The 27,111-nt window shown below is 35.2% G+C and overlaps 1 protein-coding gene across 2 annotated transcripts; it reads left to right on the top strand.

Moving 5' to 3' along the window:
- Positions 1–258: 258 nt before the first annotated feature.
- On the top strand, positions 259–27,111 carry LOC100262272 (probable protein phosphatase 2C BIPP2C1). 2 transcript variants are annotated; one of them, XM_010659303.3, is made up of 9 exons: positions 261–661; positions 773–1,989; positions 9,162–9,292; positions 11,092–11,158; positions 11,671–11,758; positions 12,607–12,776; positions 25,794–25,937; positions 26,170–26,298; positions 26,756–27,111. In XM_010659303.3, exons 1-9 carry the CDS (start codon positions 454–456, stop codon positions 26,918–26,920), a joined length of 2,319 nt encoding a protein of 772 aa, XP_010657605.1. In that variant the 5' UTR covers positions 261–453; the 3' UTR covers positions 26,921–27,111. The 2 variants fall into 2 exon arrangements, with proteins under 2 accessions (XP_010657606.1, XP_010657605.1); XM_010659304.3 differs by lacking the exons at positions 25,794–25,937; positions 26,170–26,298; positions 26,756–27,111 and adding an exon at positions 12,960–13,022 and having other exon boundaries at positions 259–661.

The following is a 27,111-nucleotide window of genomic DNA, read 5'->3' as shown; positions in this document are numbered from 1 at the left end:
TTTACCTTAATATTGACCATGGTTTTTTCATAGGTAATCACATAATAATTTTGAAAAAAGAAAAATTTACCTCATACCTTCCTATAATCATTTTGAAAAAAAAAAAAAACCTTATTTGCCATTAACAATACCATCCTACATGGGGTTAAAGGAGCATCGGAGGCCAAGGAAATGAAAAGTGAGTTGGCATGTGAGTAGACAATTTGAGACAAGGCTGATCTCTGCTAATCAACAGTCTCCTCATATACAATGCCTTATCCAAGCCCTACGTCACTTTTGAGTGGCCCACTTTTCAATAGTGTCTGCCTCTCTCTAGAAGTTGGAACAGCAACATAACCAAGTCTCCTCTCCTTCCTCCTCCATCGCTCGACTCTCAGTCCCTGACAAACTTTCCTTTCCCTAAAACCCTAAACGAAAATGGGCATATGAACAAAGCTCTTCACCACTCCTCCAATGGCGGAGTTGTCACTCTATGCCTTTTCTTGGCGCTTGTCCTCTTTCCACACCCTCCTCATTCCACGCCACGCTTCCCTCAAACCCTCCCATGTGCTTCGAAATCAAAGACCACCATCTCATTTCAGTTCCTTCCTCTCTTACTGTTCTTCGACACCAACCCCTTCGCATTCAGATGATGATGAGTTCGGACTCCTTTCCTCGACTGGTACATTTCCAAGCATCCAAGTCTCGTTCTTGATTTGTTTTTTCTCTTTAAGTTTTTCAGTTTCGAATGTGGTTATTTTTTGCCTTTTTTTCGTTTGTGGTCTTTTGGCAGATTGTTCGGATGGAAGCATCTTGTTCCGGTTTGGGTATGCTAGTGAAATTGCAGGAAGAGTTGAATTAGAAGGAGCTGAAGGCTTAGCTGAGGTAGAGAAAGCTAGCAAATGCGTGGAGAGTGAGGTTGTGGAAGAATCGAAGCTTTTCGGCGGGGATGATGGAGTGGTGGATGAGGAGTTCTATGATACTAGGAAAAACGAAAAAACTTCACTTTGGGATAGTGAACACAGGATAGTTTCTGGCGAGGTGATTAATGATGTTGGTGATGAGATAGTTTTGTGCAGCGAAGAGAGTGATAGTAATGTGGTTGAAGCTGTGAAAAATAGTAGAATTGAACTAGAGGACAAAATAGTTTTGTGCAGAGAGAGTGACAATAATGTGGTTGAAGATGGGAAGGATCGTAGAATTGGACCAGAGGATGAGATAGCTTTGAGCAAAGAACACAGTGATGTTCCTGAGAGTGACAGTAATGTGGTTCAAGCTGTGTATGATAGTGAAATTGGACAGGAGGATGAGGTAGCTTTGCACAGAGAACATATTGATGACATTGAAAATGACACTACTGTGGTTGCTGCTATAATTGATAGTAGAATTGGAATGGAGGAAAGATTGCTGGCAGAAAGTGGTCTGGACATCCAATCTAGTGATTCTTTTGACCGTGTTGTCAGGTTGGAAACCGAAATCACTGTAAATTCTGAGAAAAATGCTGTTGAGGAGGATAAGGGTCAATTTTTAAAGCCAGTTGGTGTATCCGAGCTTGATAACGGATTTAATATAGAAAATAGTAGCCCTGAGGAAGATTTTGAAGGACATGTTGAGAATGGAGTCAGTACCCTGGCTGTTGTTTTGGAGTCAGAAGTAGGTCCTGATTCAGAATTGGATTGTGCTTCTGAGGAGATTTTTGAGGAAAAAAGTGAGGGTGAACTGATGATATCAGTGGCTTGTTCAGAGCCTCATTCAGTTGTTGAGGTAGTAAATAGTTTTGGATCATCAGAAAGTCAGGAGGAGAATTTGAAGATCAAAGATATGCATCTGTCTACGTATGCAGATGCAGAGCTGAGCCATGTGACTGATGAAGTTGGACATGAAGGTGATATGATCAAAGTGAGGCCTGTGTGTGCTGTGGTAGGGCCTGAACCAGTTCTCAATGAGGAAACAAGTCATGGGTCAGTTGAAGAATCTGCTGACGCACATGGAACTGAAAACTCAATACCGGTTTGCACTATTTCACTACTTCACTTCCACTTTGAATGCTAAGATTTGTACTTTGTTTGCACATGGTTTAATGTTTAGCATATAAGCGCATCATTTTCTTAGTTATTTTATTTAATGATGTTATTGGAGTCAACCGATATTGGAACTAGTGATGCACAAGTAGCTTCAGCAACATAAATGAATGGAAGTAGAAGATATGAGCGAAGGAAATTTAAGGCTGCAGTGTATGAAATTCTTGACTAGCATGCTGCTGCTTTCTGGATTTGGTGGTATTTTTTGGCTGGTTGGATTGGAAGCTTAGGTTGGAGTATGAAGCCCATCATTTCAGATAGCATAAAAACTGATTTTTGGGTAGAACTGAAACAGCTGCTTTTGGACTTCTGTTGTAGTTTTCAAACAACTTTATTTTGCAATTCCATCATTGAAATAGTGGGAAAAATTGTATTTTAAGCCCCTAAAAGTTTGTTTTTATAGTGATAAATAAGCAATTTTGCTAGGAAAACAAAATAAGCAATTTTGTTTTTGGAAAAAGAAAAAAAGTTCATAAATATGTAAATTGCTTCGAGTTCTCGAGAAGACAACATATTTAATGATGTGAAAAAGAAAAATTGCTAATAAGGTTATAAACTAAATGGGATATCCAACATATACTCATTTCTGTTTCTTTCTAATAAATGTTTCCTGCTCCTAATTTAAAGGGTGGGGCTAAAGGATCTCTCCTTTTGCAATTCCTTTGGAACCATTAAAGAACTCTATTAGAGACTTAGTAATCCTTGACATTATGAATGTTTTAGTTCGATCCCACTCATTTTTCTCTAAAACTCATTCAAGAGAGAAGACCACATAGAAGAGAAAACCTAGCTGACACGGTTATATCTGTTTCTGATATCCAACCCACAAATCACCCCTTTCCCTCATTCCTCAACACCACATTCATTCAAGACATCAAGAATTTATCTGTCTTTAACAAAAGCATTTTAGAAATCAGTTTTGCTATCACCCTGCTCTATTGCTGAGTTAAAATGATCAAAATTAGTTTGTATGTATCCCCTAACAAACTAACAGGCCTATACTTTCTATGCTCTCTATACAACTTTTCTTAGGAACAAGCAAAATGAAAACATTGCACTTGGACTTTTCTCAAATTCCTGTGTTATTTGAAAAATATTTAAAATCTTCATAACTTCTTCTTTGATTTTTTTTCTTTGATAGGTAAGATTTTCTTATAGGTCTCTGTCAGGACTCAACTTGGAATCTTCCATATCTCCACTCCAATCCTTTGTCACATGTATCAGAGCTCAAGGGCTTCTAACCTCCTCTATGAATGCACTTTGTTGCCAATTAAAAATAAAATAAAATTATAGAGCCTTCAAGCACTTGTGCCATATCATTTCCTAGTTTTTTGAAAGTTGTCACCACCTCCTTATTGTAGTCTCTCAGGACTAGCTTTCTCATTTGCATCAATACTATCAAACACCATGCATCTCCACTCTAAAGTTTCAAACAAACCATGGACATGCTATAAATTCATTATTTATGCCTTCTTTTGTTCTCAATTCTCCATCAATTTTTAGTCTTCCAGTGTGGTTGTTCTTTTGATAAGCAATAGTTGTCTGTGGAAAAACTTTGTATTTGGATCCCTTTCCTTAAGCCCAAGCACTTTAGATTTTTGCTACCAACTAATTTCTCTTGTTTCGGCCAATTTGTGGCATTCTTATTCATTTCTCTCTCCTACCCATTCTATAATCAAACCCCTAACCATCTCTCCATGTGCTGCTTCTTTATTTTTTCTAGAGCTCTAGCCTTTTTCACTATAGTATTACCAATCACTTCTATATTCTATTTTGAAGTTTGCTTTCAAAGCTTTTAATTTCTTTGTAAATATTGGAAGAAGAGTTATGGAAAAATTCTTTTTGTACTCTTCTTACTTATATTTTTATGAATTAAATAAAAACTTAACTAAACAAGTTATCAAAAATGAGAAAAGCAAATCTAAATAATAAAACATGTCTATGTGATTTCTTGCCCTTTAATTACCTTATGGCTTGTTGCTTTTGGTAGTCCTTACATTTAGTTTTTGTTTGTGGGAGGATTCCTCATCCTTCTATTGTACTTCTTAGTTCCTAATTCAATATATCACATTGTTGTTTCTCATAAAAAAAAAAAAAGTTACTTTTATGGATCTCCCTTGAAGCTCTTTTTTTATTTTATTTTATCCTTTTCCTTGCTCTTGTTTGATACTTGAACAGTGGTTTGAAATGGTTATTAAAGGCTTTTGGAGTTTTAGGGGACAAAACTCCAGAAAATTAAAGCTCTTGGTTTTAAGGTAAAATCTTGGGTGATTTCAAAGTAAGTCTCTATTTTTATGATAGAGATTTTTCTTTAAATTCCCTTTCTCCTTTTTTGGGTTGAAAGATATGTATTTGTCGGAAAAGTTCAAGGCCCATTTGGTAGAGGGAATGAAAATAAATTTCTGAAATTTATTTTTTTCCATTTTCGAAAATGAAAGCCATGAACATTTTAAAGAACTTGTAGTTTTTGGACCATCTTTTATTGTTGAAGCACTAGTTTCTTTGAAAATGCAGAAAACAAAATTTTGATGCTTCATGAAAACAACCATGAAATCAATGATATAACCCATTTTCAAGAATTTAGTTGTATGATCGTTTTTGGAAACATGCTACCAAACAGTCGCCCACTTCTCATCTTGAATGGTCTTTGCCTTCCTTCCACCATTTGGGTTCAATCTAGTTACCCTAGCTATAACCTTTGTAAATGACTTTGTCTTAGTGTCTGTCTCATGTTGGTAGTTCAAATTTCGAAGGTGTGGAGGTCCCTTTAAATTTTCCTAGCCAAGAGTTAAAGGGTGTCTCTTTCCATAGGTCACCACCTACCTACCCTAGTGAGTCTCATTCCACAATTAGAGATCAACCTCTAGAATCCATCCCCTTTACATTGGAATGTTTTCTCATAGAGGGTCTCACACCTAGTAAAGTGGCCAATGTGCAGTTAGTTTTGCCAACCATGAGAATGTTAAATATTATGAGAATGTCATCCAAAAGGGCAATAGCAGGGTGCATTCTATGTAGAAGCTCTATTTTAGAAGGTAGGTTAGATCTTTATTTGGAATTTTGCGTGATTCTTAGGAGCTAATTTTGAGGTTGTCCTGACCTTAATTGTAAATATGATCATGGATTGGAATATTAGAGGCCTAGGTTCTAGAATAAAAATAAGAGTCATTAGGGATTTTCTTTGTTGTGAAACCAAGACATTGTGATGCTTCAGGAAACAAAGAGGGAGACATGTGATAGTAGGCTCATGGGTAGAGTTTGGAGTGTGTGTCAAGTTGAAGGATGGAAATGTCATAGATTCATGAAAAAATTACAAGTTGTCAAATCAAAATTCAAAGAATGGAATAAGCATCTTTCGGAAATTCAAAGGAGAAAAAGAAAATTTACAACCATTGTTAGCATTGATGCCAATAAGCAGAAAGGGATTTTACTCCTAAGCTTTTGCCAATGAGGGCCTCAAGGAAAGGGGAGTTAGGATTTATTGTTAAAGGAAGTGCGGTGCATTAAAGCAAAAAGGTAGGGTTAGATGGATAAAAGAATGGGATTTCAACTGTTAAATATTTTCATAGGGTGGCCAATTTTAAGCTTAATAGAAAATTCATAAAGTCCTTGGCGTCTGATGAGGAGGGGGTTATCCTTGGTAACATTGAAAACATTTCAGAGGAGATAATGCATTCTTTTAGAAAGCTATATTCAAAGTCCTTGGTGATTCTTGGAGGTTAGAAGGATTGAATTGGTCATCTATTTTAGTAGAGAGTGTTATATGGCTAGACTGCCTCTTTTTAGAGGAGGAGCTTTGCAATGTTGTTTTTTAGTTAGACAAGGAAAAGGCTCTAGGGCCTGATGGATTCATCATTGCAGTCTTTCAAGAGTGTTACAATATGCTTAAGAAGGATCTACTAAGGGTGTTCTTAGGGTTTCACAATAACGGGGTAATAGACTAAAACACACTAATGCTTCCTTCATTGTTCTTGTGTCAAAAAAGAATTCAACCAACAAAATCTCCAATTTCAAACCTATAATCCTATTCACTAGTCTATATATGATCATAGCTAACATCCATTTAAGGTGCATTTGAAAACTCCTCCATCAAACCATCAACATCTACCAAGGAGCAATTGTTAAGGGGAGGTGGATTTTAGATTTTGTTTTGATTGCTCATGAAGTGGTGGATGAGAAAAGGTGTTTAGAAGAGGAAGGGGTAGTCTTCAAAATTGATTTTAAAAAAGCCTATGACAGTGTGGATTTGGGTTTTTTGGACCATGTACAAGAGATAAATGGGTTTAGTGCACGATGTAGGTCTTGGATGAGGGGTTGCTTGTCCTTGACAAGTTTTACTATTTTGGTAAATGAAAATGCCAAAGGATGGGTCAAGGTATCTAGAGGTTTAAGACAAGAAAATCCTCTTTCTCCATTCCTTTTTACCATTGCAGTTGGTGTCTTAAATAGGATAATGTTGAGAGCGGAGGAGAGTGATTTGTCAGAAGGTTTGCTAGTGGGAAGGAATAGGACTAGAGTGTTTCATCTACAATTCATAGATGAAACCATTTTTTTCTGTAGAGCTTCTATGGAAGGTTTGCAAAACCTCAAGTTAACATTATTGGTTTTTAGGCAAATATTAAGGCTTAAGATCAATTTAGATAAGAGCATTCTTTCTGGTATCAATACAAATCAGGATTTGATTTCCAGGTTGGCTTTGATACTTAAATGTGAAGTTTTAAACTAACCTTTAACTTACCTGGGTTTGCCATTAGGGGGGAATTTGAAGGCAAACATATTTTGGGATCCAATAATTGATAGAATCTCGAGGAGATTGGATGGGTGGAAAAAAGCCACTTGTCATTAGGGTGTAGAATAACTCTAATTAAGTCATGCTTAGCTCACATTCCTAGCTATTCTTATCTCTTTTCAAGATTCCAACATTAGTAGCTTTAAGGATTGAAAAATTGTAAAGAGATTTCTTTGATCAGAAGTTGGGAAGGATAAAAAGGATCATCTTCTCGGTTGGGACCTAGTGCATAGGCTTAAGGAGTTTAGAGGTTTGGGGCTTGGGAATATTTCTTTGAGGAATCGTGCTCTCTTAGGGAAGTGGCTTTGGAGGTTCCTAGGGAAACTTTTTCCCTTTAGCATCAGGTTATTTCGAGCATTCATGGGACACATATTACTGGATGAGATGCCAACATTTTAGTCAGATCGTCTCATTGGTGCCCTTTGGAAGGCCATCACACATGTTTTCCATGATTTTTATACATATGCTCGCTTTATGGTAGGTGATGGGGCGAACATGTGTTCTTTAGAAGATTATAGTGGGTTGGGGTGGTGGGGGGGGTCAACTATTGTGTTTGCAATTTTCAAGTCTTTACAAAATTATCATAATTTAAAATCTCACTATATAAGCTATCCTTGGTAACTCTTTTTTTTTTTCTTTTTCTTGGTGCTGTATCTTTTGTCGTAACCTTATTGATATGGAGATTGAGGGCCTAGAAAGACTCATGTCTTCACTCACTTGTGTGCACTTATCTCCATCCGTCCCCGATTAGATAGCTTGGTCTTTATCCTCTTCAGGCTTTTCTTAGTAAAATCTTTCTTTATGACTTTGTCCAATATACAAGATCTAGTTGCTTGACTTGTGGTGCACAAGAAGGTAAATGTCAATGAAATGTTATAATTGACAAGGCCTCCCAAATTCCTTAATTTTGACTACTGCATCTTGTGTATGGGGAGTGGAGAGATTATTGACCATTTCCTTCTACATTGTCCAATAACTCTAAGGCTATGGCATCAACTATTGTAATAAGTCAAGATGGATTGGGTTCTGCCTAGGAGTATATGTGACATGATGATCATTTCATATAAGGGTTTGGGGAACTCTATTAAAGGCAATATCCTTTGACAAATCACTTGTCTCACTTTGCTTTGGATTGTGTGATGGGAGATAAATGTTAACATCTTTGAGGATAAGTGGAGGATAATAGAAATGTTATGGGATCTACTTTATTTCTATTCCTTTTTTTGGGTCTTTTGTACTGACACTTTTAGAGGCATTCCTCTCAATGTTATTCAACTCAACTAGCATTTGAAGTGTAGATCAAAAAGATTTGCACAATGATGAGAGGAGCCTAGTTTGTGTTTGAGGAGATGATATCTATGTATATTCTTATGTGGTTTAAACCTATTTGTATAAGTCTTCTTGTACAGTGGTGAAGTTTAGTCATATTTTGGTAAGGTTTTTGTGTTTGTTGGGAGTACTCCTCATCGTTTTAATGTACTTTTTATCTATAGTTAGTTCATCTTTTGTTTTTGATGGAAAAAAGAAACAATTTTCAATTCCATCATCATATAGCCACTTGGAACTTTTGTGGTCACAGATGTTTTTAGAAGTTAAAATAGTCAAGAAAGCTGATATTAGACCTTTTTTTTTTGTCACGTTTTGGGCATTAACAACCCGCATACCAGTCCAAGGATTGTACAGAAGGGTCTAAGGATATTGTGAAGCACTGTGACCACCAGACAGTCTTTTAGATTACTCTACAGTCCTTGGATTCGTTCAACCTTTATTCAGTATGGGTAGTATAGATCAGGTGCTTCAGTTTTCTGTGAAATCCACCCCTGCTTTTGTTGCTCATAACTTGCTTAAATTCTTCTCCATAGTTGGTTAAATTTTTACCTATTTTGAAAATTGGAAATTCTCTAACAATGGAAGAGATGGCTTGTTAAAATTTGTTTCTTGATTTTCTGATAAGCTCAATTGAAATTCAGTTGCTCCAGTGGTGCCTTTGGCTTATTTTAATCCGGTCTTCTCCCATCTCATTAAAATTGACAATCTGCACTTTAGCTTGAATTCTTAATATGCTCCTAAATGTGATTTGGACATTTAGTCATTTCAAATTCAAGGAACTGATCTAGATTTTGACTGAGCAATTCAGTTGCTCCAGTGGTCTGTTTGGCTTATTTTAATCTGCTCTTCTCCCATCTCATTAAAATTGACAATCTGCACTTTGCCTTGAATTCTTTTATGCTCCAAAATGTGATCTGGGAATTCTGTCATTTCAAATTCAAGGAACTGATCTAGATTTTCACTTGATGTTCTTCATTTTGTAGTTAAAAGACATTGCCCCTTCCTCAAATTTGGAAGCAGAAACAACTGAAGAAGATGTACAAAGTTGTGATGCTATAGAAGAATCAGGCACCAAAGCAGTGGAGTTGAAATTGGTTGAAACTACTTTGAATGGGTATGCTGCTCAATTCCTCCTTTATACCCCCTACAAATATTTTTAATTTTCAATTCTCCAAATATTTTTGTCACAAGCACCTCAATCAGTTGACTGCCTTCAAAATTTTATAGTTCGAGTTTGATACATTTCTCTATGGTTGTCCTCTATGTTATGGTATTTTGGAGCAACATCAAGTAAAAATGGTTATCATATTTGAGGTTTTGCTGGTGATATAGGGATTAGTTTTTAATGGTGGTTGATTATTTGGGTTTTATTAATGATTCAAGGATTTTTTGGATTCTTTATAGTGATTTTGAGTTAGCTCTCTCTCTCTCTCTCTCTCTCACACACACACACACACACACACTACTCACTCTTGAGGGAGATTTTCTCTGTGGTTGGTGTTTTTCTGACAATGGTTGCAGATTCAGGTATTTTTAGTTTTGTTTTATGGATCTTTGTGTGTTGGCTGAAAATTGGCTACAAAAAACATTTTCTGTTTGTTAAAAAATTTCATGGCTTTAGAGTTTGATGTGCAATTCGATCCCTTTTTTTTCTTAGATTTTGGGAGGTTTTTTTTTTTTTCTGTGAAAACAGTTGGGGATTCAGGCATGTTCAACAATGAGTTGAAGTTACATTTTTTTTTTCTTTCTGTCATTTTTTTAAGGGAGCATTGCTATTTTGATAGAAAACTGGCTACAAAAAATATTTTGCTTCCCTTTGTTCTAAAGTTTGATATGCAATTTGATCTTTAGTTTTACCAAGTGAATTTTCTGTGGCTTGTGATTTTATGTGTTTTATTCTATTTGAATATAATGGGTATCAAGTTCACTGTTTCTTTTCTTGCATGCAAATGCTCTGAGTCAGTAAAATTTTGATATGTCATAAATTTTATAAATTCTTGCTTCTAAATAAGACTTTTCTCCAGGTGCATATAGGACATGAAAAGGTATCTTTTGCCATCTCTTGTTGGGCCAAAGGCAAACAAATATTTTAGGGCTTTCTATGAGTGTGTTTCCCATATAACTATCTAGAATGGGCACAGATGGGGACATGGCATGATATAAAAATGCTAACAAAATGAATCTTAAAAGAAGAAGACATGATTCTTTAGTAAAAGAAATATAATGGAGGAAGATAATGCCATTATATTTTACCTATTTTATTGAGAAAGTAAGCACCTACATTCTCTTTTGGTAGTCTGTCACTCGATTTTAATACTTAACTTTACCCTAATGTAAGTTATTAGTTATTACCATACAATTAAGTAAACATTCTGTTTTTCTCTTTTCTCATTTCTCATTTCTCACCCATCCTTTTAGTACCTTATGAAACCATTTTACTAATTTCATATGTGATTAGAAATTAGGGATAACATAATAAAGTATCAAAAGAGATAAATCACTATCTTGATATCTATTGGTACAATCACTTCTGATCAAATTTCTCAGCTTCTCAAGTGCTAACATATTCTCAAGTGTGAGTTTAATATTTTAGCAGGGTCCTTTTGCCTTTATATAGCTAATTCTTTAAACAAACAGTTTTGTGTTTATGTAAAAGATGGGTCACATCCCCTATGTTGTGACTAGAAGCTAATGACTGGTAATGGCGGGGCTGGTCAATAATTCATTTTCAACATGCCTGGGATGGGGAGTGGCTTGGGGCAGTAACAGTAGCGGTTTGGTCTTATGCAATAGCGTACCTCTCAAGGAAGGTTGGATATCTAGGGAGAAAATCAGAGAGATCACATATCTAGATAAATTATTTAGAGAAGATTATCAGTCTAGCTGTTCTGATATTTGTTTATTTTTGGACAGGGAGGAAATCTTGATGACAGGATTGGCTCTATCTTCTGGTGCTGCTTTATTGCCACATCCGTCCAAGGTACCTATAATACTGGTCACAACCTTTTTTATGATAATTTTATATCTACAACTATCAGAAAAATTACTTGGAGACTGACAAAGAAATGAGTGGTAGGATTCAGATTGTTGAGTTACTCAAGCTATGGATTTGTTTGATACTGGTTCCATTCCAGAGATTGCACATGTAGCGAATCAAGTTCTTGTCCTGCTAGATGTGCTAGATGTGTTTTTAGCAGCAAAAAAATTCTACAAGAATCTCTTAGGGATGACTAAATTGAACTAATATATTTTTTGAATGTTTGTAGTTGGATATCAAAATAGAACTCTAATTAATTAGTATCACAAGTGAGCGCCAAATCTGCAATGAATCTTTGAATTGATTTGGAAAGTGGTATTCATGATTTCAATTGTAAAAGTCCATCCATTTCAGAAAATAACTAGAAACACTTAGTTGTTTTAGACATTTTTGGCAATCTTTTGCTTTACAATTACATATTCAGTGTAAATAATTTGAAAAATAATAATTTCCAGGCATTGACAGGTGGAGAGGATGCTTATTTTGTTGCTTTCCAGAACTGGTTTGGCGTGGCTGATGGAGTTGGCCAGTGGTCATTAGAAGGTAATCCTTTCATGATATCATTGTTGCAGGCCATTTCCATGTAAGTGTTTTGTCCCTTTTGAATCACTAATGGAAAAGAAACCAAAGTCCTGATTTCTTTGAAATGCAACCCTGTATTAGACTTCATTTTTTGAAGATATGGAAACCCCTCTGGGCAGCTGTTCTAAATTTCAGAATCTGGAACATTGTTGAATACACCTTAGATGTTTTATCATGCTGATGCAAATTCATTTTATATTCTTTCTTGAACTTAACTTACAATTCAATATCTCATACAAATGTGGGCTTGAGTCTTGGCTCAATTGGTAGGGATTGGGGTGGTTACGAAGGAGGTTTCAGGTTCGAGTCAGAGTCAAAAAAGGAAAAAAAAAATCATACAAATGTCTGTTGATTAAAATGGAAAAGTGCTATTTTTTAATTTGTATATTATTGATTTCTAATCTTTGAGTAGGATGAAATGCAAGAGATCACATCTAATATTATTTCTAACCTTAGCACTGATATACTTGACATTAGATTGTGATTTTAGTTGATGACATTTTTTATTTTGTCCAGACAAACACCAAAAAAAGATGTTGCAATCTGAAACAGAAAAGTGAAAAAGAAAATTAACCTTTTTCTATATCTGTGATCACTGGAATCAACCTATTGAGATGTGGCTGATATAATAATGCAAGTTGAGTGCAAACAATAATTGCAGTTTGGTTCTCAGTGATTGTAAGATATCATTCTCTACCAACTTGATGGTGTTGCTGCATAAACAGAATAAAAAGAAAAAAATCTTAAAAATTCAGTATGTTTATGCAAATGTGCCTGGGTTAAATTCAGTAAGTTCTTCCTTTTTTCAGGGATTAATGGAGGACTGTATGCTCGAGAAGTCATGGACAACTGTGAAGAGATAGTGTTCAAATGCAAAGGGATTCCAATAACCAACCCAAGAGAAATTCTTAATCGAAGTGTTGCTGAAGCACAATCTCCTGGATTGTCTACAGTTTTGGTTGCTTACTTTAATGGTCAGGTATGGTTATGCCCCAACTTAAGCTTTGTTATGAATTAGGCATGGAAACAACTGGGAGAGAGGCAGAAAGAAAGGTGGTAATTGCAAGACGGGATTTTGGAAAACCATGTCAAGTTGGAGTACTTTTTTACTGTTCAACAGTGTCAAACATAATTTATTTTATTTTATTTTATTTTTTATCAGAAACAACAATTCATTGGTAAGGAATTGAAAGTGCTTGCAAAGGATTAGGAATCCTTCCCAAAGACGCAAAACTCTGGTCAAACCGAGCAAGTAGATAAATTCCCCAAAATACAAAACAAGATCTCTATCTTAATATTTTCCTTTTTGCCAGAAGAAATATACACATGTAGGCTACTCTACTCTCTATAGGCTGAAGCTTTACTCCAAGCTTAACGATTTTGACCATTATGATTCACATATAGAATTCCAATTGGGCTAAATTACATTGAGGAGTTTCCTTAAAAGTTGTAGTTTTTAAGGCCTAAAAAGAAGAACAAAAATAAATTAAGTCCCATATGGATTTTGTACTTCCCCACTTATCCTAACTTCCGTACTATCCGTTGAAGATTATTACACCTGTAATATACAACTATGAAAGATATACAGTTGTGTATACAATTGTAATATATAGCTCTGTGTGTACAATTATGTGAATATCCAAATATGTAGATTTATGTATATAATCCATGATTTGTAGGAATCTTTAATTGGGTAGTTTCCGATTCTTTCCTTATTCTTTCTTTTTTGCTGCTGTATATATTTCTAGGGTTATATACTTTTAAAATATGAGTGATAAATACAATTTTTTTCCACATGGTATTAGAGCCGAATTAGCCTTCATTGCTGAGTTTTAGTGCCCTTTTTCCTCTGTCTTTTAAACCCTAGTTTAACGGCCTTGATTGCCATTTCAAAGGCACTCTACTATATTTTTCTCTAAAATTATTTTTGAGCTCTACCCGCCATGTTTGAGATTGTTAACGACACCAACACTGCCTAAACTCAAGTGACTGACAACGTGAATCCTCCATCAACGACTGATTTGTCTAGAACAACGAACAAGGGTACTATTTGGTGTACCTACTGTAGGAAGCTAAGACACAAGAGGGACCGGTGCTAAAAACTCTATGGAAAGCCTCAAACTTTGCGTAAAGATTGGGTTTTCAATGGTGGACAACAGAGAACTCCGGCACACTTCACCGACTCTTAAATCAATGAAAACCCTTTATAAGAGAGAGTGAATTTTGGTGGTAAGTTTAATAAGGAAGAGATTGAGAAATTGAAGAATCTCCTAGGAACCTTGAGAGTCCTAGTGGTGCTTGCTCTCTTGTTCAATAAGGTAAATATTCCCCTTCTCTTGCTTTTAGTATCTCCGATATGTCTTTCCTAAGCTCTTGGGTCATTGACTTGGGAGCTACAAATCATATGACTCATTCCTCACAAATGTTTAGTACCTATAGCCTATGTCCTCGTAATAAGAAAATAGCCACTGCTAATGGCTCTCTAGCCATCGTGGTTGGTCAAGGGAAAATTCATTCGAATATATTCATAGTTTTGAAAAATGTGCTACATGTACCAGGCTTTCCACCAATCTTTTCTCCATTCATTGACTTACTAAAGAACTAAATTGCCATGTGATTTTTTATCTCTCTATGTGTTTTAGGAATAGAGTATAAGGAAGATGATTGGACATGGTAGGGAAAAGAATGGACTTTTTTATCTGGAGTTGCCGTTTGTTCTAAATAGGACTAAGTATCGAGTACCCTTATCATTCCTTTCCGAAATCCCATCCACAATAAAAGATAAGATTTGGCTTCATCATTGTTGTCTTGAACATATGCTGTTTAGCATTCTTAAAATCATTTTTCCTTTATTGTTCAAAGCAATTGATGTATAAAAATTACATTGTGATGTTTGTGAACTTACAAAGCACCATCGTGCTTCTTTTCCAATAACTAATAAAAGAGTTTAAATTCCTTTTGCGTTAGTTCATAGTGATATTTGGGGTCCTTCCACAGTTCCTAATATTTTAGGCTTTAGATGGTTTGTCTCATTTATAGATGATTGCACTCAAGTATCTTGGATCTTTCTTCTCAAACAAAAATCGGATGTAAGTACTGTATTTCCCAATTTTCACAAAATGGTCAAGTCCTTTGCCTGGTTAGTGGCACACAAGAAGGTAAACACTAATAACATGCTAAGAAAACCATACAAAGCCCTTAGTCCTAATATTTGTTAAGCTGTGTATGAAGCATGGAGAATCAATAAATCATCTTTTCCTTCATTGTCCTTTGACGATGGGGTTGTGGCACAGATTATTTAGATTGACCAAGATGGATTGGGTTCCTTGAAGGGTATTTTTGACATGATGACCATTACATATAAGGGATTGGGAAGCTCCAAGAGAGGCCTAGTGTTGTGGTAAAATTGCTTGTATTGCTTTAATTTTATTTATATGGCGGGAAAGAAATGCTAGGATTTTTGAGGACAAGGCAAGGACCTTAGAGGTTCTTTGGGATACCATTCATTTCCTTGCTTCTTTTTGGGCCTCTTGCACCATATCTTTTAAGGGCATCCCCTTTAATATGGTTCAACTTGATCGGTTAGTGGTGTGTAGTTCCAAGGGTGTGGGTTAGTAAGGAGAGGTTGCTTTTGAAATTACCTTATGGTTTATTGTTTTTGGTATTCCTTATGTTTAGTTTTTATTTGTAGGAGGATTCCTCATCCTTCTATTGTACTTCTTTATTTCTAATTCAATATATCACATTGTTGTTTCTCATTAAATAATTTTTTTTTCATAAAATGGTCAAAACTCATTTTGGAGTGGGAATCAAGAAGTTTAGGTTTGATAATGCAATGGATTACTTCAATCATGTCCTATCTCCTTATTTTCAAAAAGAAGGTATCATCCATGAATCCTTTTGCGTTAGTGCTCCTTAACAAAATGGGATTGCTAAAAGAAAAATGGTCATCTTCTTGTTGTTAGTTGTTACACGAGCTTTTTTATTCCAAAAAAATGTCCCTAAATCATATCTACAATACTTACTGCCACTCATCTTATAAACCGTTTGCCATCTAGAGTTTTGGGGTTCAAAAGTCCAATGGAAATTTTTCAAAATACTTCTCAAACTTTACAATGTCTACTAGTCTTGTTCCAAAAGTTTTTCAGGGGAAACAATATTTATTGCTGCTCATCTTATAAACCAATTTGCATATAGAGTTTTGGGGTTCAAAAGTCCAATAGAAAATTTTCCAAAATACTTCCCAAACTTTACAATGTCTACCAATCTTATTCTAAAAGTTTTTTATTGTGTTTCTTTTGCCCACATCCACACTCATAACAAAGGGAAACTAGTTCCAAGAGCAATTAAGTGCAATTTTGTGGGTTATTCATTTACTCAAAAAGGTTATAAATGTTATCATCCACCCATTCGACAATTTTATTTCTCTTTCGATGTATCCTTTATTGAACATGAAGGTTACTTCAATCATCCTTATCTTTAGGGGGAAACAACATTGATGGATGATAGGGATATAGGAGACTAGTTCTTACTTGACTTATCCCCATCTGTGTGTAAGCCTTCACAATCACAATCATCTGTGTCTAAGCCTGTGTTTGAGCACTCACATATTCTTGAACCTTGGAAGTCCACCTTCACGGAAACAAGTTCCTAGTTCTACAAGGCCAATTTTGGTTTACTCAAGGAAGAAAGGTACCATCACTGAACTTGTGTAGGTCCAAGAGTTAGAATCGACCACTTCTTATGATGTAAATGATCTATCTTCTCCTAAGATTTCTTATGATTCTGTTGATATTAGTGATCTAAATTTGCCCGTTATAGTTAGCAAAGGCATAAGAACGTGTACTCAACACCCTTTATATCCACTTTCCCATTTTGTGTCCTATGACACATTGTCATCATCTCATAAAGATTTTCTTGCCAGCCTAAACACCATATCCATATGTAAGACCTTATCCAAGGCGCTAAATAGTAAGGAGTGGAAACAAGCCATGAGGGCCGAGATGGAAGCACTTGAAAAGAATGAGACTTGGGATGCAATTGAGTTACCAAGAGAGAAGTGTCTAGTGGGGTGCAAGTGGGTGTTTATAGTAAAATACAAGGCGAATGGTTGTTTTAAGAGATACAAAGCTAGACTCGTTGCCAAATGTTATACTCAAACATATGGAGTAACCAAGATGAATACTGTGAGAGTTTTACTCTCTTTGGCTGCCCAAGTTGACTAAGACTTACAATAGTTTGATGTGAAAAATGCGTTCCTACATGGAGAACTTGAAGAGGAAATTTATATGAGCCTTCCACTTGGTTTTAATATGCACTTGAAAGGAAAAAAAGGTATGTAAATTGAAGAAAACTTTGTATGGGCTAAAACAATCTCCATGGGCTTGGTTTGAAAGATTTTCCTAAGTCATGATAATTGTTGGTTACAAACAAAGCCACGGTGACCACACCTTATTTGTTAAACACTCGGCTTCAGGGAGAGTAATTGCCTTACTAGTTTATGTGGATGATATAATAGTGACTGGAAATGATTCTGAAGAAAGAGAAGCATTGAAGTGGTGCTTAGCAAAAGAGTTTGAAAAAAATGAGCCTGGAAGATTAAAATTGTTTTTGGGTATTGAAGTGGCTCACCCAAAAAAGGGAATTTCTGTCTCCTAACATACGTATGTTATTGACTTATTGTAAGAAACTGGAAAAATAGGATGTAAACCGGCTGACACACTTATTGATCCGAATCACAAGCTTAGAGAAGCAAGTGAGGATGCAGTTGTGGACAAGGGTATGCACCAGAGATTGGTTGATAGGCTAATCTACTTCTCACATACGTAACCAAACATAGCCTATGTAGTCAGCCTAGTGAGTTAATTTATGTATAACCCAAAGGAAGTTCATCTATAGACTGTATACAGAATCCTACACTGCTTGGAAGCAACTATGGGGAAAGGAATTTTGTTTTAAAAAAGCATTGAGCCCTATATTGATGTAGACTATGCAAGATCGGTTGTTGATTAGAGGTTTACTACAGGATATTGTGCTATTCTTGGAGGGAACTTCGTAACTTGGAGGAGTAAGCAACAAAATATTGTTATAGGATCTAGTGTAGAAGTAGAGTTTTGTATAATTGCCCAAGGAATTTGTGAGTTGCTTTGGCTCAATATTATCTTAGAGGACTTGAAAGTTAAGTGGGAGACACCGATGAGACTTTATTGCGACAATAAGTCTACCATCAACATTTGCACATAACCTTGTTCGACATGACAAAACCAAACATGTTTAAATAGATAAACATTTTATTAAGGAGAAGTTGGATAGTGGCTTAATCTGCATACCATATGTGTCCACTGGAGGTCAATTAGTCGATGTCTTAATGAAAGGATTAGCTAGTGGTTGGTTTCAAGAAATCATTATCAAGTTGGGAATGGATGATATCTATTCACCAACTTGAGGGGGAGTGTTGAAGATTATTATAGTTGTAATGTACAACTGTGAAAGATATACAATTGTGTATAGAACTATAATATATAGCTCTATGTGTGTGTGTATAGCTGTGTGAATATCCAGCTGTGTAGATTTGTGTATCTAATCCTTGATTTGTAGGGATCTTTAATATGGCAGTTTTCAATTCTTTCCTTCATTTTTTTTTGTTGCTATATATGTTTTTAGGGTTGTATACTTTTAAAATATGAATGAGAAATACAATTTTTCTCCACACTATCCAAATCATAGTGAGGCAAGAAATTTGCGTCAAAATTTTGCCTCTAGTTGTGCTCCCCAAACCCTTAAAGGATATAGTCATCATGTTGCCTATGCTCCTAGGAGAACCTAATTGAGTCTAACTAGTTTGAATAGCCTGTGCCACAACCCTAAAGTCATAGGGCAATGTAAGAAAAGATGGTCAATCAATGGGCAAGACTAAGGGCTTTGTACGGTTTCTCACTTGTAGCAAGTCATTGGTATTAACCATCTTGTTAGCCACTGACCATACAAAGGTCTTGATCTTATATGGGGCTTTAGATTTCCAAATGAATTTTGATGGAGGGAAATGAGCAAGATTTAAAAGATTGGATAGGGCTAAAAAGAAATGAGCAAAATTTGTGCCAAACAGAATTTTGAAGTCTTTTTTATTTCCTACCCTTGTGTACAATTGTATGCGCTTCATGCCTAATGCCTACCTGAACAAGTTAAAATACGTCACTATAGAAGTTTGGCTGATGGCAAGCTAGGTATCATGGCCATAGGTTTGGGACAAGGACATAACAAGATATAGGCATATGGTCATTGAACATGAAAAGTCCTCGAAGGTTGGTATACATACAGAATGGGAGAAATTAGTGAAAGACTTAGAGAACAGAAAAACATCATCCTTGTGGAGTTCTTTTATTGAGGAAGAGAATGTGATAATCACTCTCTAAGGAGATAGTGTGGTTTGATTAGATAAAGGAGTAAAGTAACTAGCTTGAGAGTAATTAGAGAACCAAATGATTTTCTGTCTAAAACAAGCTTATATAAGAAGTCAATATCGAGCACTTATTTTTTGTGTTGGACATATCCAGAGGATGTTCCATGGTGGATGTTACTTACCAGTTTTACAGTTTCAATTTGCAAAGACACAGTAAAAGTCTGTCTAAGTTAGAATTATGAAAAAATACTCTTAAAATATGGTGATAGGCTAAGGAGGCCTGCACCAGAATATGAGTTGTGATTTTACTAAAACTAGGAATATGAATGAATAGTGAGAATTGATGGCCAAAAAGTATTTATAAGTAGCCTTTTCCTGTCTTTGATATGAATGCGAGATTGTGTATGACATTGTACATTCGTTGCAGGATAGATGAAGTGAAGAAGTGCATTAGGAATGGTTGTGGTCAAAGAATATACTCGTTTCAGATATGGAATTGTGACACTCATTAAAATAGACTTCCAAATACTGAACTCATTATACATGGAATGATTCGAAAAGGCACCTTTTCCTCTTGCATCTCCACCAGAATCTGGGCAAATAATATCTTCTGTTAAGGAAAGGAAAGTACAGACAGGCATCATATTATTATAGTACCAAAGAGAGAGAAACAGAGTAAACAAAATGGAGATTAAGATTCAGACAAAGGGAAAGGATATCTTATAAAATATCTATTTTGCCTTCTGGTTTACACCTTCTCCCTTCTTATTTTGTTATGTGTTTACTCTTTTAAAATCTGAGGTGTTCAACCATTTCAACTAAAAGATTATGTGGAGGTTCAGTAGATGGACAGAGGGTGGTGTGGTACTGAAGTTTTAGAAGGCTTTTTTGGGTTTCCATTATTTTATTTTATTTTATTTTTCTATGAGAAACCCAATAGATGTTTTCTAGTAATTAAAAAGATCAAGAAGGACGAGACATCCTTCCACCATGTATAAATTTGGATCAAGACAAGGGAATGGATTCCTTTACAGGGACCCGTATAGTTGAACAAACAGGAGTTTCCATTATTTTATTCTAAACAAATTTGGATGTTATTTAAAAACAGCACTTCAGTTAGAACCGGACTGGATGATACTAGTAAGTTTAACAATGGATTTTCTAATATTGTTGGTTGGTCTATGGGTTTAAGTCATTTGATTGCTAGGAAACTCAGTCAATGGATTTTTTTAGGTAGGGTTAGGGAGGGGCAGTTTGGGAGGTTTTAGTTTCGATGTGAACTTGACTGTTGTCAGGAAGAAACAAGGAAATGGTGTTCACTACTTGAGAATATTAATTCATTATCTCACTGAAAAAAAGGATGTTATGTTATTAAATTATAAAACCATGGTTTCATTCCTGAAAAAAACTTGAAAAATTTTTCATTGTGTTTTCTAAATTTTTCTAGGTTGTGGAACTATCTCTGAAGATAGTGAAGTATGTATGATGGTTAGATTTTCAAATGCTTAGAAGTCTGAGATAGCACAAATATTCTATGGGCATGATGTGAGTTTTGAGGCAATAGTCAAAGGTGCTTTAGAATATAGACCAGAATGAGTTTTTGCATGTGTTTGGAAAGAAATGATCTTTGCTCAAGAAGGAATTTGAGGAACTCCTTTCTGGAAAAACTGTATCCTGGAAAAACTGGTCTTTTGAGTCTCTTCAGTAGAGTTGCATGCTTGCACCTGGTAGATGGAAGATTATTAAAATGCTTGAATTTGAACCAGAGTAAGAAATCAGTGAATCAAGGCGCTATTTCAGGTGACATATTAGGATATTTCAAGTCTATTCTCCACTGACACCTTTTATCGGACTAGAGCGGACAGTGCTGACTAGTGCTCAATTGCATTAGTGAGTTCTATATGGTTATAGAAGCCCCTTGAAGAGGAAATTTGAATAGCCATCTTTGATATGGATGGGGATAAAGCTTCTATCTCATATGGATTCACTGTGACTATTTATCATAGATTATTTGAATATTTGAAAGGGGATACTTTTTGAGTTTTTGAGAAGTTTATGAGGGAGGGATTGTAAAACAATTTGTTAATTTCTTCACAGCCCTGCTTCCTGAAAACAGTGGATCCATACCAGTTTGGGTACTTTAGGATCTTAGGCCCTTCAGTTTAGTTTCTAGTTGCAAGGTTATTGCTAGAGTGTTGGTGAGAGGAAGCTTTTAAGTGTCATCACTGACATTAGTGCTTTTTACCATAGGGAGGCATATCTTCAATGCAGTCTGGCTGCTGAAATTATGGAGAAATAATGAAATTGACAAAAAGGAGTACTAGTCTTCAAAAAAAATTTTAAAAGTCATATGATCATGCTGGCTGGTTTTCTCTTAATTGTTATAAAAAGGAAAGGCTTTAAATTTTGCTTCAGAAAGAGGATTTTGGATTGCTTGAAGACTGCCTCTGATGCCGTTTTATTAACGGGAGGTTGGATGTTGGTTTATCGAATTGAAACATCGAGGCAACAAGACCCACTATCTCTCTTTCATTTTCTTGTGGTGAGCATAAGATAATTTTGCATCTGAAAGAGTGTATGAGTTTCCCATCCTGTCTCTATAAATTCATATTTGCTTTCTTCTAGCGAGGAAGAGAAGTTTGCTAATTTATCCAGTATTCTTAGGTTCCTTGAGGGGGGTTTTGATTCAACCTAACAAGAAACTATTGTGGCTTAATATTCCATTGGAGAGTGTGTCTTACTGGGTAGTGTTCTGTGGTTTGAGCTGGAATCCTAGGGGCCTGGTGATTTTTATACATGGTTGTAGAGGGAGTGCTTAGAACTGATGGTTGGTAAATGCTTGCTTTCTTTATGACGGTGGTTACCTTATACAGTCTTGTAGGCCTCTATATTGATGTATTATATATCTATTTACAAAGTCTGGCATTTTTGGTAAATCAACAGGGTCTGGAGATACAATTCTTATGGACATGCCTTAGTAAATCAAAGCATGGTCATTTGCTTGATTGAGGGGTGGTGACTTTCCCTAACATAAATGAGCGGAGGGATTCCATCCAACTTATCCTTAGAAGTAAGGCCTTAATTGGTGCTGGCTAAGAGGTTTCCTTGAGTACTGAGAGCTCTTTGGCACTTTACTATTTGCTACCAAAATGATGCCAATCCTGCCCTGCAAGAAATCATCAATGCGGTTTGAAAGCTATGACTGAGGTTTGCACCAGCTTATTCACCTTACTAGATTCATTGTTAAAAATAGATCTAGAGTCTTCTTCCTTGAAGATATGTGATCAGGCAAAAGCCCTTCTCAAATCCTGTCTTATTCAGGCTTAACACCCTCAAAGGATTACCTTCTATGATTTTCTTTCTCAGCTTACCTCTACCCTTAACTGGAATTTGAATTTCTGGAGAAACCTAAATAACAGGGGGGACTGATGATTTTCATGGACTTCTATTCCTGTGTCATATATCGACTGATGAAAGCATTTGGCTTTTGAACAGTTATTGATTACCTTTTTGTAAGTTCCTTTAGCCTTTGCTAGGAGTCCAAGTTCATTCAGCCTTTGGTAGGAGAGGATGGTTCTTCTTCCTTTCCTCTTTCAGAACCTTAAAGATTTTTTCTTTGTTAAATTCCATGAAATGGTGAATACTAATGAAAACTTCTAGATAAGGAAGTGTTTTTAAGGCCCTCTCTTTAGCCTGGTGTGTTCTTCGAGGAAGGGAAGTCCTTTTGTCATTTGTTTTTGCATTTCCCATAATCTCTGGAAGTGATTGTTCTCTCTTGTCAGCATGGAGCCCCCCCCCCCCACAAAGGGAAGGCTCCTTTGATTCTGGTTATCAAATTCTCCAGCTTAGAAGGAGTGAGAGAGGTAGGTTCTATCTGCTGATTGCCATCTATGGCTCTATTCTATTTTCTTGGTTGTGGTGGGGTGGGTCAAGAAATTGCCTAATCTTTTGAGGGAAAGGAGTATTTGATGGAGGAGCTATGAGAGTGTGATCTATGTTGCTTAGCTTTGGGTGTAGTTGACTGGAGAGTTCATGGGCATGCCATTAAGTACTATTATGTTATGTATGATTAGATTGTAGATTGCGCTCATGAGGATGTCACTTTTCAGGAACAGTTTTTACAGAACCCTCCCTGTGGAGAAGTGCCAATCATGTTTGATGGTCGTTTTATAGGAAAACCAGGACAGTTGGGATTTGGAGGCATTTGAAGGGATCATATACATATATTTTGGTCACTTTTTTCTGTACTTTCTGGAGTTAGTCTTGCCATTACAGCTGAAATTGGGTTATGCTGGAGGATTTGTGTGAAGGTGTGTCTATTTTTTCATTAGAGTGTGATTTCTTCAGTCATTGTTATAGGTGAGACAACGGTCTCTGTGATCCTGGAGATAGAAGTACCTCAGGAAGTGATTAAGGACAATGGGTTATAGTTGATGCTTTAGGCTTTCTGGATTGCTTGGAAGGGGAATGAGGAAGCCTATGCCCTTGCTAAGGGAGGAACTCTTGCATTAGATAAATTGGGCTCCATGTTATTCCATCTGATTCTGATGCTAATTTTCTTTGCTTTAATGGTTTGAGCCTTCCTTGTCTTTTTCTTGCATGAAAGAGCAGATCCTTCCTGTTTTTTTTGTTGTCATTCTTTTCTGAAATTTCCTTCTTATTTATTTATTTATTTTCATTTTAAAGTTCTATTTCTTTTCTTGGTACAATTGCTCTTGTACTAGTGGTAATGTAGCCAACAATATTTCAGGATTAATTAAAGTATTTTAAAGAAATCTGTTATGTTTTTACTTATGGAGTGGCTCTATATATTTAGAAATAGGAAATAAAGGTGATCTTTTAATTACATTTATCTTTTGAAAAATTAAAAATGATGTCCGGTTTAGATCATTGGATAAAGATATAGAGATTCTAAAAACCATTGGATTATCTTAAATGCATATTCATTGATATGCTTGCTAGTAAGCATTTTTTAACTCTTTCACCTTGTCTTGTTTTCATGATCTTTCTTTATCAATTTTGGCTTATAATACATTAATGCTGTTTCAAATATCCGCGGAAGTTTCATAATGATTTTCATGATTCAATATAAGAGGATCTTACTCTATTCTTCGAACTTGGTCTAGAATGAACATTATCCTTGTGATATTTTGTATAAGCTTTCAATACATCATACAAGAGCTTATAGTGCTACCAAGAATTTGTTAATAATGTATGCTGATGTGGCATTTAATCAGTGTAATGTAGTTTGTTAAAGGTTTGTTAGTACCAACTGATTATGATTATATATATATATATATATATATATATATATATATATATATATATATATTAAAAGATCCATAGCACTCCTTTGAAACAGAGTTGCTCATTTTACTTAAAATCTCTTGTTTTTTTTTTTTCTCTCAAACATGTTTTCTGCATTTCTGAGTGTCTGAATTGACCATGTTTGAACATAAGCCGAAGGAAATATAGTTATTTATATTTGTATTTGCTTTTATAGTTGTAATCTTGCGTGAGTTAAGATTTAAATATCTTATAATCTAAATGTGATATTAAACTTATGCAAGTCAGCAAGCACTGTTTAATTGTTAGAGATAGGGATGTTAATGGGGCAGGATGAGGAATTTCACACACCCTCCTTGCCCCTTTAAAATACTTTCATTCTCTGTTTTTAAAATTTTAATTATATTTAAATAAATATAATTTATAAATAAATAACTTTTCATGCATTTTTATATTTAATTTTTACAAGAAGTAAACTTTTATTTTTGTTTGTGTTGAAAATGGTAAAAAAATTAAAATTTAAATATTTTCATTTAATTTTATATATAATCCAGGTGGGGTAGGGTAACACCCAAGCTTGACTCATTTTTTTTTTTTTTAATTTTTAATTTTTATTATTTATTTATTCATATATCAAACTCACTTTGAACCTATTTATACATCTTTCAAACCCATCCTATGGACTTTTATTTTATTTTTGGCTCAATTACATTTTTTTTTTAAATTCTAAAAAAGCGGTGTTTTATGAATCTATTTTCGAAAATACAACACTTGGTATTCATGTTAAAATCATCTTTTGAAAAGATGATTTCAATACAAATTTATAAATTGTATTTATTCTATCATCTTTTGAAAAGATGATTTTACTCTATAAGTATTCACATTAAAATCATCTTTCGAAACGATGACTTCGATATAAATTTATAAACTGTATTCATACTAAAATCACATTTTGAAAATACAATTTATGCATGTAAAATCCTTTTTTTTTTTTTTTTGAAAAAATAATAGTGTTGTATTTTTATAAATATTTTATAAAATCCTCTGTTCTGAAAATATTTAAAAAAAATAATATTATTTAAATAAAAAATCCCATCCTATTAGGGGTGGGTTGACATAAGTCATTGAAAATACCTAGCTCGTTGTCATCCCTAGTTAGGACAACCATGCTAGTTGATGAGAAAAGTAATCTTATTTTATAAAATTGGTCATAGCTTTTGTCTCTTTCCTTATGCTTGAAATTCAAAAGCTATAGATGCATTGTGGAGCAAAAATTCATCTTTTCTGTACTTTGACAATTTGACTTAACAGGTTCTCCGCGTGGCCAATATAGGAGACACAGGATTTCTCATAATAAGACATGGCGCTGTCTTTCAAAGGTCTTCTCCAATGGTTTATGAGTTCAATTTTCCATTGAGGATTGAAAAAGGCGATGACCCCTCTGAACTCATAGAGGTACATTATTTTAAGTCATTAAATGTCGAGCTGGACCTTTCAGAATTACCTAATAGCTATTACTAAATTTATGAACATTTTATCAAAGGCTGTAGAAAATGTGTTGCTACTATTCCCTGACAAAGGCAATAAGAGAAACATAATTTCATTATGTTTTTACCAACTCTTCTTATAACCTTATTAGGTTTAATTTTATTTGAATAGTTATAAACTTTGTACGTTTATGTTTCAGGAATACAAAATTGATTTGGATGAGGGTGATGTGATAATCACTGCAACAGATGGCCTTTTTGACAATATATATGAGCCAGAAATCATTTCAATTGTCTCCAAGTCCTTGCAAGCCAATTTAAAACCTAAGGTACCTAGTATCTTGTTCAAATTTTCTTAAGTTTCTCCAAGATGGTAACTGAAAAAAAATCTGATAAACATAAGCTTCTGTAATCCGTATTGGATAATGCAATGTGGCATCACAGAAGGCATGTGACATATACCACAAAAATTAAAAAGAAAAAAAATGCCAATAGTTTCTATGCTGGCAGTATCTTGCAACGCACATACGTGATCTCTTCGCTGAGATTGTTTCTGTGTCTATGCAAAGTTGCATAAGTAGCCCACCATACTTATTCCTTTGAATTGTGAGCACAGGCTCACAGCCTAGGGCGCTCTTCTCAACTCCACCTTGAGCTATTGATAGCCCAAGCTTGTTAGAAAATTTAGGTGGTTTTGTTTAGGACAGCGTTGCTATGTTTGCTTGTGATGCATAGCAAACATAGAAAATTTGGGATGTTCATGAGTTTGCTTGTGTTTTTTTCCAGGAAATAGCAGAGCTGTTGGCCATGAGAGCACAAGAGGTGGGGCGGTCATCATCCACCAGGAGTCCATTTGCAGATGCTGCCAAGGCAGCTGGGTATGGAGGATATACCGGTGGCAAGCTTGATGATGTGACAGTTATTGTTTCATCAGTACAAAAGAGAACATGATCGTGTTTACAGTATTCTCTCTTTTTCTCTGTGTATTCTTTATCTCTTTGTAAAGGCCAATAACTTTTCAAGTCTTTCATGACTACGGAACTTTCTGGTGGTTGTCTAGATATAAATAAAAAATTATGTATGTATGTATGTTGTTGTCTAAATATACTTACTTTATGAAGAAATTCATATGTTCCTTTTTG

Source organism: Vitis vinifera, chromosome 12, assembly GCF_030704535.1.
Source record: "Vitis vinifera cultivar Pinot Noir 40024 chromosome 12, ASM3070453v1".
Taxonomy (NCBI): domain Eukaryota; kingdom Viridiplantae; phylum Streptophyta; class Magnoliopsida; order Vitales; family Vitaceae; genus Vitis; species Vitis vinifera.
This window is presented reverse-complemented; position numbering and strand designations above follow the sequence as displayed.